At 35.4% G+C, this 13,442-nt stretch overlaps 1 protein-coding gene across 4 annotated transcripts in view; it reads right to left on the reverse strand.

The window, feature by feature from the left end:
• ITPR2 (inositol 1,4,5-trisphosphate receptor type 2) overlaps positions 1-13,442 on the reverse strand; it is a 497,691-nt gene that overhangs the window by 104,559 nt on the left and 379,690 nt on the right. For 3 of the 4 annotated variants that reach the window (XM_003926591.4, XM_074402941.1, XM_074402942.1), the window contains 2 exons: positions 6,337-6,444; positions 579-771 (listed from right to left, as the gene is read on the reverse strand). In XM_003926591.4, the coding sequence (XP_003926640.3) occupies positions 579-771; positions 6,337-6,444 (301 nt within the window). Of the gene's footprint in view, positions 1-578; positions 772-6,336; positions 6,445-13,442 lie in introns of those variants that run through there. The other variant, XM_074402943.1, reaches the window with a different exon arrangement.

Consider the following 13,442-nt stretch of genomic DNA (forward strand, 5'->3'; position numbering starts at 1 on the left):
ACACTTGGAACCTAATAGATAAGTCATGGGAACAGTACTAAGCTGATTTTTAACTGTAATATTATAACATTGCTCTATTTAAACAAAAGTGTCATGAAAATGTATAGCTTGTTTGATTTGGGGAGGTAAAGATACATTCAAAGAAAGAATTACACTCAGTAAAACATGAAACAATCCCCTCAATCGCAGGACAATAGAGGAATAGTGCACCAGAGACAATGTCTCTCAATCCTATTCACTGATAGGCCAGTCAGGGCCCATTCACGGACTTCAAACCTGCAGCTGTTCAACATTTGAAACGTACAGTTGCAACCCTGTGTTTCATAATATTTATTAAAAAATAGGATCATCACGAAGAGATGATGTAATTAATTAGGGTTCTCTGTTTTCATTAAGCTGCAGGTGGCTCGGCTCCAGTGGTAGACTAAGCGGACACCTTAAGCCTGCAAGTGACTTCAGTAACATCAGACCGGCAAGAAATTAACAAAACAATTTAAACAAACTGTATCATGTGTCCCAAAGTTTCAAATTATCGACCACTATGCATAAAACTAACCATTTCAGTTTATTGTACTTACTCCTTATTTTCTTCTGCCACTTCATTTCATTGTAGAGATCTTCTGTTTGCTGAAAAAAGTCATTGACTTTACTTCCTTGTTCATCCCTCTCAGTTGTATTGAACACACGGCACTTGGATTCTCGAGTGAGGTATTCACATATATTGGGTACAGGAAAAACGATTTGTTCCATTGTCCTATCATGCCGAACAATCTGAAAACATTAATTTATATTGTTTTTAGACATTTGGTCACCTAAGCCTTAGACTTATTTTTGTTTTTTCGTTTCATTTGTTTTGTTTTGTTTTGTTTTGTTTTGTTTTGTTTTGAGACAGTCTCAATCTGTTGCCCAGGCTGTAGTACAGTGGCACGATCTCATTTCACTGCAACCTCTGCCTCTGGGGTTCTTCTCCTGCCTCAGCCTCCCAAGTAGCTGGTACTACAGGTGCATACCACCACACCCAGCTAATTTTTTTATTTTTAGTAGACATGGGGTTTCACCGTGTTGGCCAAGCTGGTCTCAAACTCAGGTGATCCACCTGCCTTGACCTCCCAAAGTGTTGGGATTACACGCATAAGCCACTGTGCCAGCCTTGTTTTTGGTTTTAACATGAATTTACTGATGATGTTTTATGAATTCAGTTGTGAAAAAATGTGCCAACTAGAAATGTCTAAAAGAATCCTTTTTTACTGTACTGTTTTGCATTTTTCTCTTTAAATAAGAGAAATTAATTGACTAATATATCATAAACACTACACTTTGCTTTAAATAACAAAAACTAAAACCTTTTATTCTTTCTGAGTTAGCATTACATTTCTGTCACCCATTTATATTTTCATGTAGTACATCCTAAAACTAAGACAGTCTTAATTAGAAAGTGATTGGTTGGGTAGCCTTAAATACAGCGCTTACATTATTTGTATTTTGTTCTTAGCCTCCTTGTCCTAAAAGGGGCTGTTGGATAACAAGTGATATAGTCAACATTATGTGGTCTGAACTCTATAGAGAGAAGTGCTTTTTATCATTAAAATGTTCTCTTATTCATGGAAAAACATATTTTTTAGGTACAATATCCATGTAAACATATACCCATATTTAAATACTCATCATTTTGAGCCTCCCTTATTTGTTATGGTTTATGTAGCCTAAATTTCAAGGTTCATATTTATGTACAGTGCCCAGTTCTCAGGAATGAATAAGGATTGGCTTAACTCAAAAGAGTAATTCTCTTTCCCTTTGCTATTGACTAGTGTGGTGGTGGTCACAGGCCATACTTCTGGAAAATGAGGCATAAAGAGAAATCTCCTAAAAGTGCTTCCAGGAAAGATTTTGCTTCTTGGTAAAAGCAGAGAGCCACAAGAGACAAAGAAAACAACAATAACCAAATATATAAAAATAAAAGTTTTTTTGGTTTGTCTGTACCCTTTTTCTTCTTGCTTAGAACTAAAGGGTTTAAGGGCAGGATGACTAGAACTCTAGCAGCCATTTTGCAACCATGAGGTGAGAGAGTATCAGCATGATAAGAAACCTAGTATAAAGATGTGAAGGGTCTGCATGTTTTAAGATATCACTGAATCAATTATAGAACTACTGGTACTCCAACTTCCCATAAAGTAATATTTTACTGTTTAAACAATTGTCAGTGTGGTATTCTATTAAACTTGTAACTGAAGGTATCCTAAATGATATGTGATATATTCAATTACGTACTAGAATACCGTCATAGAGCAAACAACATGATATTTAGTCAGGGTAAATAAAAATTCCTGCATATAGGTTACAAAAATCAATTGTACAAAATAATTTGACACATTTGGTATGACAGGCAACCATATGTGGAAAAAAAAAGGTTTACTTGATCCAACAGTGTCAAATATTTTTTTAAAAAATTTCAGGTGCATCAAAGAAATCATGTCTAGATTAGTATAAGCCATGCTTTTCAGTCCCTTTATGAAATCTTATGTTTGATTATGGTTGTCACATTTTACAAACAGCATAAACAAACTGGAGGGATTGGTGAAGGAAATGGAGGTGTATTAATCGCAAAAAGTCAAAGAAGGGTAATTTTTCAATACATTTATTCAACAAATGCTTATTCAATCTTTAGGTGATGCATGTTGGGGAAAAAAACATGAACCCCAATGAGTAAAAGCTTGTATTTAAGTAATCATGATGGCTCTTCAGATGTTAAAGTCAAGCTATCATGTTGAGGGGAGAAAAATGTTCCAAATGTAAGACATAGGCATGGGCAAAGACTTCATGACTAAAACACCAAAAGCAATGTCAACAAAAGCCAAAACTGACAAATGGGATCTAATTAAACTTAAGAGCTTCTGCACAGCAAAACAAACTATCATTAGAGTGAACAGGCAATCTATAGAATGGGAGAAAAATTTTGCAATCTCTCTATCTGACAAAGGGCTAATATCCAGAATCTACAAAAAACTTAAACAAATTTACAGGAATAAAACAACCCTATCAAAAAGTGGGCAAAGGACATGAACAGACACTTCTCAATAGGAGACATTTATGCAGCCAACAATAATATGAAAAAAAGCTCATCATCACTGCTCATTAAAGAAATGCAAATCAAAACCACATTGAGATACCATCTCATGCCAGTTAGAACGGTGATCATTAAAAAGGAGACAACAGATACTAGAGAAGATGTGGAGAAATAGGAACACTTTTACAATGTTGGTGGTAGTTTAATTAGTTCAATCATTGTGGAAGACAATGTGGCGATTCCTCAAGGATCTAAAAATAGAAATACCATTTGACCCAGCAATCCCATTACTGGGTATATACCCAAAGGAGTATAAATCATTATATTATAAAGACACATGCACACATATGTCTATTATGGCACTTTTTACAATAGCAAAGACTTGGAACCAACCGAAATGCTCATCAATGATAGACTGGAGAAAGAAAATGTGGCAAAATACATGGAATACTATGCAGTCATAAAAAGGGATGAGTTCATGTCCTTTGCGGGGACATAGATAAATCTGGAAACCAACATTCTCAGCAAACTGACACAGAAACAGAAAACCAAACACCACATGTTGGTGGATGTTGAACAATGAGTACACATGGACACAGAAAGGGGAACATCACACCCCAGGGCCTGTCATGGAGTGAGGGGCTAGGAGAGGAATAGCATTAGGAGAAATACCTAACGTAGATGATGAGGTGATGGATGCAGCAAACCACCATGGCACAAGTATACCTATGAAACAAACCTGCACATTCTGCACCTGTACCCCAGAACTCAAAGTATAAATTTTAAGAAAAAGTTCTGAATGTAAACATTAAAATGGGCTCATGCCAACTTTATTTTTTTTTTAAGTTTGTAATTATTAGAGTTGTTCAAAATCAAATCAGTTTCCTCCCGATGTAGTGAGAGCTCTATCACAGGAAGAATTTAAAGCAGAAGCAGATCATTACATGGCAATTCCTTTTTAAATGGGTGATTAGACAGAAGGCCCCTCCTGTTTCCCAGAGTTTTAAGTCTATAACTTGCAGGCGAACTATTATTCTCAATAACATTAATTCTTGTGGTTATGTTTGAGACATAGGGTTCAGTTTTGTCTGATAACCAAGACCAGTCCCTGCGCCAAGCAAAGGAGAAGTGACATATATGAAGCTAACAATATTCCAATGTGATAAAATTAAACTAACAGCATAACCAAACTTCTGTGGAAGCATACACAGTGAGATGAAATTAACAAAGGCCTGGAGAAGGGAGGGAGGCTTCTCTGAGTAGGTCATGTGAGCTGGCTTCCGATGAACATGAGAACTGATCAATAAGAACTTACATCATTAGCCTGGACCACTCCTTTGAAACCTGGACTTGTATACCCAACTTCATGGATGACTCAAAGTTGCCTCGAATTCAATCTATCCATTAATGAACAAATAATATTCTTCTACCTTTTAGCTGCCAAACTTCACTCTCTCATAGCATTCCCATATATAGCACCAACTTCTGCTCATTTATTCAAACCAGTAGCCCAGAGGACATCCTTTTCCACATGATTTTCCTAGTATGTGCAATTCAACTTCGACTTCAAGCCCAGTCAGTATGTATATGTATATAAGTGTGTGTATTTATATAACACCTATCTATCTATATATAACTATATAGAGATGTGTATGTATATGTGTATCTGTAACTATGTATCTTTATGTATTTTCCAGTCTAGCCATCTTTGATATCATCTCTCACATTTGCTATTATAATATCTTCCTATCTGATCTATGTATGTTTTCTATCCCACTCTCTTTTCTAGTCCTGTCTCCAAAGAGCAAACAGATTGATCTTTTAAAAATAGTCATCTCCTTCTTCTGTTCTTCAATACCTTCCCTTTACTTATTTTCTTCTTTCTGAAATCCCCTTCCTGAAGGAGAAACTTGTACTCAATCTTTAATACATTTTAAAAGGTAACCTTCTCTGTGAAATCTATCCTGAAATCACTCAGGCACCACTAATTATTATTTTCTCTACATTTCCTTGGCCCTGTGTTTATATACTTATTACACAGAATTATCTTCTATATGTGTGAATTGGTAGAGAGTAAGTGCTCGGTAAACATTTACTGAATGTGTGCATTTATAGCTAAATCTCTCCTCACTGCTAGAGTCAATAAAACAACATCAAGCAACAGCTCCCATCTCTCGCAGACATTAATCAAACTTCTTTCCATGACTTGATCACTCTATCTGCTATTCCCTGGTCTCTTCTGATCTCCTAGCTCTGTACTTTGACTTCTGGGATATTCCTTAAGACCTTCATGGTTTGATGACCTATTCCTATTTGTATAGAAATGTTTTTGCTGCTGGTCCAGCTCATGGGTTTCATTAAGTCAAGTCCAACACCAAAACTGTGGTACTATTAATCTTTACAAATGTGAGCAAGGTATCCATTTCTGTGACACAAAGTGATAATGCTCATTATTCTAAAGGTTTGGCAGCAGTAAACAATACAGTGTAGGGGTTATATATCCTGAGAGTGAATATAGTGATGCCCATCATGTACTCTACCTAAAAGTAAAAAATATCTGCCAAAATGAATGAATGTATAAATGTAACTTACAGGAGTGACAAGCGTCAACTACTCTGCTCATTTCTGCCTGATGAGCTCAGCCAACCAGTGTCAAAATGATACCATAGCTAGTAAATGACTGCCAGATGGGTCTCAGAACACAAAATGATAAGTCCATTTTGACCCATACCTCCTGAACTGCCACCAACCATTAAATAATGTCCCATTTATGAGGGTGGAGGGAGGTCAATTTCTGCATACTGAAAATGGAAACCATTAAACCTTTCCAAGCTTATGCGATCAATATGAAAACTTTATTAGTTTCTTTCATGTTTTCTCCACTTGTGAATACTTGGAGGCCTCTATTTTAATAAGCCTTCTACAATTTTTTTAAAAAGAAACATTTTTCTGAATGATGGCTTCTATTATAATAATCCCATCTCTCAAACACTATTACTCTGCAATGATTGATTGCTTCTATGGTTAAAAAAAAATCTATTAATTGCAAAAGAAATTTTACATATGGTTTTAGTAAAAAAGAGACAATTTTGAAAGATGTACACCTTAGTTTCCTATAAATCACTCCTCACTCATCCTTTTACTATGTATTTTTTAGTTTAAACCACTCAATTCTGCTTCATTGCTCTAGAAAAAAAATGAAAATAGTCTAAAATAGAAAGTAAGCATGTCTTTTCACAGTTGGTACCTTTCAATAAATAATAGATGGTTACCTCAATCTGTGCAGTGTGGTTGGCATAATACTTTAAGGCTTCATCTCCTTCATCTGGATCTGATCCTGGTTTGAGCATCTGTTGCAATAGTTTATTGTGGCGGGCCAACTAGAGGGGGAAAAGATAAAGGTTTTAGATCTTCTTTCTCCCTTTCCTGGGGTCAAACTTTGAAATAACTTTGTCTCCTTATACGCATAACTTCACAGTCCTAGAGTTAAGGAAGATTAGTTATACTTCAGGAAAGCATGTCTGTATTTGAAAGGCACGGATAATGAAATCACAATGATCCACCGTTACTATTTGTTTAAATTTGTCTTCAATAAATGTACGATTGTATCAGGAAGAAGAAATGTTCACAGTGATATATAATTAATACTTCCTATAGTAAATTTAAACTACATGCACATAAAAACAAACTTATCAACAGTGCAATAAATCAGTGAGTAGTGGGAACAATATAAATTTGTGTTTTTCCTATACACATGTAAATAGGTATTTGTATTTCAGAAGAGTTTCTCTTATACCATGTAATCTAAGCTCTACATCAGTAGTTGGTATAAAATCCTATGTTTCTGCGCGTTTGTAAGCCAAAATTAGTGCTTTCTGGGTATAGATCTTGATTTTATTGTCATTGAAATTGGGCATTAAAAATGCAAGCATTTCACCATAAATTATTTTAAACTGCTGGTGGTAGAAGTAATCTTTCTCTCCCACTTGAGTGTCTACAGCATTTGCTGGCTAGTTCTCTCACTTTGTAGATTAGTAATACATGTTGCCTTCAGATGTCTCTTTTATGGTTGTCTTCAGCAATTCCTGAAACCTTGCAATGTCTTTCACCTATCAAATATTCTATGAATGCCTAAATTCCCTGAGGGCTTCTACTAACAAAGACTCTCCCATAGAACTCTTTCACTCCTAACATAGTGCCTGCCTCTGATTCCATGCCAGGCACTAATTCTAAGCACTTCAAGTACATGATCTTATTTGAGCCTACTAGGAAATCCAGTGGTAAGAACTCTTATTATTTCATTGACAGATGAGGAAATTGAAGCACAGAGAGTGTAAGAAACTTGTTTGTGATAACATAGCTAGAAAATGGTAGAGCCAGTATTTTATTAACATTATAGAGCAATAAGCTTTCCTATTATTCACAGATCTTAAATTGTGATTATAATCATGAAGATGAATTTTAAATAATAATGCAGAACCTATAAAACCAAATGAATATTATCCTTGTAAGTGATAATTTGGTAAGTTAAATACTCATTTCATTATGTTGTTCTATAGCAAATAATTTTGAAAACTATTATTTAAGAACTGGTTTTCTGGGTCATTTATCAATCACTCAAGAAAACCATTTCCTATTTTGTATTTATGCTTTTGTTCAACTAAATTTGAATTATACACATTTTTATTACAAACCATAGTCATGACACTTGTTGTGACTTATAGGAGTTTCTAAAAATCTCAATAAGTTTGAAAGGAGAAAATTATTGTAATCATTTAAGTACATTAGCAGGTTTTAGCATGTTTCTTGAAGGCAAAACTGGCATGATTTGTTTACTGATTGGATCTGGGGCATGAAAGAAAGAGAATTAAGGATGATTCCAAAGTTACTGACCTGAGCAACTAATAATTTTGAAATGTCATTTACTAAGAAAAAATATAGTTGGAGTACATTTAGCAGGATAAAATCAGGAGTTTGGTTTTGGACATGTGAAGCTTTTGACGAGGAGCAGGCTGTTGGATTTGTTTGTCAGGAGTTCTGGGCAGAGGTCAGGGCTGGAGCTGTGAATGGAGGGGTCGACAGTATATGGCTGATATTTTAAGTCATGAGCCTTACTGAGATCATCTAAAAGTGAGCTTAGACAGCAAACAGAGCCCCACGGAACTCCAATATAGGTTAGGAAGAGAAAAGACATCAGCAAATTAGACTGAGAAAGTTGGCTAAGCAAGGTTGGAACAAAACCCCAGGCAGCCAGGTGTCTTGCAGCCAAATGAAGAAATAATTTCAAGAGGAAGTGAGTGATTATCTGCGTCAAATGTGACGGGTAAGTCCAATCAAATGAGGACAGGCAAATGTCATTCGGTTTAGCAACTCAGAAATCACTGACAAGTTTCAAAGCAGTAGTTTTAGGAAGTGGTAGATACCTACGCTTAATTGTAGTGAGTTTTAAAACAAATAGGAGGCGAGAAGGTATAAACAAGGAATGTGAGTAGAGGCAACTATTGAGGACTGCAGGGAGGACTGTAAGGGAGAGCCAAGAAATAGGATGGTAGCTAGACAAAAGGGCAGGGTTAAAGTGGATTTTTAAAATATGGAAAATAGAACATCATGTTTGTTTGATTTTGAAAGGCAATATTTGCTAGAGCAACATCTTGACCAGGTGAGAGTGGAATGATCTAGAACATTTACAGAGGGGTTGCCTTAGGAATAAATTCACCATTAGAGACAGCAGGGAATATGGGCACAGATTCAGGCGGTTGGGTGGTTGTGATGATAGGAACACTGAGAAGTGCTTTTCTGGTTACTTTTTTTCTCAGTGAAGTAGGAAGCTGACAATGAGGACGAGAGAGGAGGTGTTGGATAACTGATGAAAAGTAGCTATAAAATAGCTAGGGAAAGTACATGGACTTGAGAAATGTAGTAGTACTGCCAGGAAGCCTTAAGGGTCTCCTTTATGTATGTTCAAAGGGAGGCCAGGAAGCATATTTGTGTGTTTTTCTCCAGCAATATTCAGCTATCCGGGTATAGGCACGGGGTAGGAAGAGAGCTGTAAATAATAAGATCTGTAATTTCATTGGGTGAGGTCAAGAACACACAAAAGAGAGACACTTAAATACTGAAACACCTTAAATCTTACATAACTGATAGCCTCCCAAGGTGAAATAGTAATTTGAACAATTTCTCATAAGTTAATTTATTAAAAAGGTTTTACTTCTTTATATCACTTTAGAGGGTCAAAAATTGCTACAATTATTTTAAGAAACCAATAATGTTATTAATGTGTTATGTAATATTTAATTAATAGTGGACAAACCTATACAAATCATTTTCAGTTAGTATATACTGCTTAACAGAAACATTTGTGGGCCTCTCTCTCTCCTGTTGACTTAATGACATGAAACTGCATTTACCTTGTTTTGATGCAGAGAAGAGACATTCTAAAAGACAATCAAAAAAAAACAAAAAAAAAAAAGAAAAGAAAAAAACTCACCTAGGCCTCCCTTTACATGTTCAAAGTATTAGAATTATATTTTCATTCATGATTAGATAAGTCATATATAAATATCTTTGAAAATGTGAAATATATAATTTTAAAAGAGCAATACAAACAAAATAGTAACAACTGCACTGTTTTTCTCTACCTGGGAATTTTTCATATTCCTTTTAATAGAGGGTCTTGACTAACAAGGCTTATTTGCTCCTCCCTGTTCTGTGTTCTGATAGCCCTGCACATATCTATACTACGAAATTTCTCACATTGTATCTGAGTAACTATTACTTCTCTCCAGTGGTCTGTGACATCCTCAAGTAAAGGTCCTGGTCTTACTCATCTCTTTGTTCTCAGCACCAAAAACAGAACTTGGTACATAAAATAGACTCAATAAGTATTTGTTGAAATCAATGAAGAAATGGGTTAATAACATATATTCATGCATTTAAGTGGACAACTCTTAAGCCTCAATGAATTATCTCTGTTTCATCATCTGTAGAGAAGAGGAGCAAAAAAATTTGATTAGAAAACAGATGATGGTACAAATTACAGTGTTTGTAGAAAAAAAATTTAATATTTTTTCTTGTTTGATAGTTATTTATGCAGTCATATGTATTCTGATAGATTGCAAGCTATTTGGAAGAAGGAAATAGCCATTTTTAGTGTCATCCTTTATTATCCATTTCACATTCATCTTCTTATCACTAGGATTTTAATGTTCATTTCAGTTTGGGTCCAAGTAGGGACGAGTAAAAAAAAAATCAAGAAACTACACTTTGATGACATTCACTAATAATTATTTCTTAGTACTTTTCATCTGTGTTTTTTTTTAAATGAGTTTCACTTTTACTGGGTACTCAATGTTGAATGGATCCCTGTATGATAAAGCAAGGATAGCATTCCTATTATAAAAACAAAATGCAAAAGAATTAAGAAATATCTCGATGATTGTGAAATGCATAAAAATGACTGATATCAATACAGAGCTTTCCTAGTCCAAATTCAGTTTAATAAAAGCACAATACAATGTCTCAGAGATCAATTAACATATGCTCAATAGTTTTTAAAGGATTTAGTCCCCTATAAATGCAATCTGATTTAAAATGTTCTGTACAGTGAATGCACTGCCAAAGACACTCAGTTGTCTTAGTGATGGACTCTTTAGCCACATTTGCCTACTCCACACTTTTACATGACATGTAGTCTTTTATATGACTTTTTTTAAAAAAAGAAAGCCCAACATCCAAAGCAGCAATTGCACTATTTACTACTATGTGCTTTGGAAACCAAAGGTAGAAATACCTGGTAAGTTTCTGGAGAAGTATGGCCCATCTGTGGAGAGTTGTAACAGTAAGAAATCTAATTTAGATACTAATTAAAAACTGAAAAACTGCTAATGAGGACATTCAAGGGCAGCTGTCTTAGTGTCTTAGGATATCCAACTTTACTATTGACAAAGATACTCCCAACAGAACTCGAAATTATCTGATGTCACTATACAAACATGATCCAGAAAACCAACCAACAATCAATATGAATGATAATGAGAGTCTAAACCTGGGCAACTGCATTAAATGTTAAAAGGGGAAATGTCATGGGTAGGAAATCTCTGGGTCTTAGAAATACTTGTATTCCACAACAATCTTTATGAGCCCAAATAGTAGCAATTGTTTTACATATGGTGTGGAAATGATGCCTACCCAGTTAGTATCCAGTTTCAAAAGAATTTTAGCAACAAGGAACATTTATTAGGTCATTATTATAAATAGAAAAACCAGGCCTGAGATAATTTGTTACATATCATAATATTAAAGTTTTATAACAATGCAATGAATACATGGGTAGTTATAGTGCATGCATATAGATTTGTGAGGCGAGGATCCAAAGCATTGGTAGATAGTCATCTTTAAAAAAGAGTAAAGACATTCCGCAGAGGGAAAGATTACCAAGAGATTCTTTCATATGTGTTGAAGACAAAAGGAAAATCACATAATTATCAATCATGACATACTTGTAATTTAAATACAGATGCATCACTAAATAGAAATAAAAGCATATATATCTATGTATTCATAAAATATAGACAGACACATAAGTGCAAACCTTACACGTAAACATACACAACCTGCATCAGGATCTTTGAGCAACATCATATATTTTTTGAATACAAGATTTGGGAATAAAGATGATAGGCTTGGGCTTCCCATTTTTAGTGGTATCCTTTATTATCCATTTCACATTTGTCTCTTATCACTAGGATTTTAATATTCATTTCAGTTTGGGTCCAAGTAAGGATGGAGTAAAAAAAAAATCAAGAAACTATATTTCAATGATATTCAATAATAATTATTACTTAGTACTTTTCATCTGTATTTTTTTAATGTGAGGTCAACTTTTATTAATTGGTAAAACTGTGATATAGCAATTGGCCTTCCCAAGATGACAAACACTACTCCTATTTGAAGCAGAGAAAAATCAGCAAAAGGGGGCAAAAACTAAGGTTTTACCTATGCTAATGTGCAAAATATGGAAGCATTCTGTTTTCAAAACATCTATATTTTTCTCTGATTCTGTGACCCTGTAATGTGCAAAGCACAGTTTTAGCTACAGTAGTAGGATGATAGAGATGAACAAGATTTATTTTCTTCTTTCAAGCAATCTACTTTCTGGTCAGAGGAATTAAAACAATGATAGACACGTAATTAACACGAGGAAAGTGAGGGCAGAATTATAAGGAATCACATGCGATTTGTTGGCACTAGGAAAGGAACCATGAAAGAAGCGCATCTGATAAAGGTTTTGAAGAATGAATAAAATGTCCAGGTAGAAAGGAGGAAGAAAGGATGGCATGAGGAATTGATTCTGCATAGAGAGAGGGATCCCATGAGCCCAGTCACGGAGGATGGGCAATAAAAAAGAGAACTAGAAGGGAATTTGGAGCCACCTTAAATGCCTGTATGAGAAGTTCACAAACAGAATACTGTGGTGGGTTGAATTGTGTCCAAATCAAACCAAAAAGATATACATATTCAAATCTTATTCCCTGGTACCTATGAATGTGACCTTGTTCAGAAACAGGAGTTTGCAGATGTGATGAAGTTAAATGAGGTCACATTGGATTAGGGTGGGCCTTAATCCTATGACTAGAGTCCTTACAAGAAGAGGGAAATACAGGCACAGTCAGATACACAAGGAGAATGCCACATAATAACATAGGAGAGATTGGAGTGATATAAGCCAGCACATGCCAAAAACTGCTGGCAAACACCAGAAACTGAAAAGAGGCAAGGAAGGATCCTCCTTGAGGACCTTCAGAGAGAGCATGGCCCTGCTAACACCTTGACTTAGGACTTTCAGCCTCTGGAACCATGAGACAAGAAATGTCTGTCATTGCGAGTTTCCAAGTTGTGGACATTTGTTATGGCAGCCCTAGGAATTTGCTACAAACCACCAAGGAATTTTTCTCTTAATTGTGGCAAGATTTCCTTTCTATTAAAAAAGGAATTTGGGGACAAGACAGGATCCATTTGGGTGTGGTGCCGTCTGTCCAGAGCTCCTTGCAGTACTGTGAGGTCCTTCATAAAGAACACAGACCAAAAGAGAAAATAAGTGGTCTTCCCGAATATTGATGCCGGAATTACTACTCTGTTAGTAGTAGGGTCAGAGTCATGTGAGAAAGAAGAAAAGGCTTTCCCATATGAGACTCAACTGTGTGGTCTCAGCCAGAAAATATTCACTGTGGCAGGTGAATATTTGGTACTTAGACCACTTTAGAAGAAGATCAGTTTCAGGAATTCCTAGCAGAGAGGAGCACATTCTCTCCACTTTAGTCAGCAGAATTGAGGCAGCCGGAAACCACCAGGAATATCCAGCATAAGACTGAAGCTA

The sequence above is a fragment of the Saimiri boliviensis genome, chromosome 7 (genome assembly GCF_048565385.1).
Source record: "Saimiri boliviensis isolate mSaiBol1 chromosome 7, mSaiBol1.pri, whole genome shotgun sequence".
NCBI classification, from domain to species: Eukaryota; Metazoa; Chordata; class Mammalia; order Primates; family Cebidae; genus Saimiri; species Saimiri boliviensis.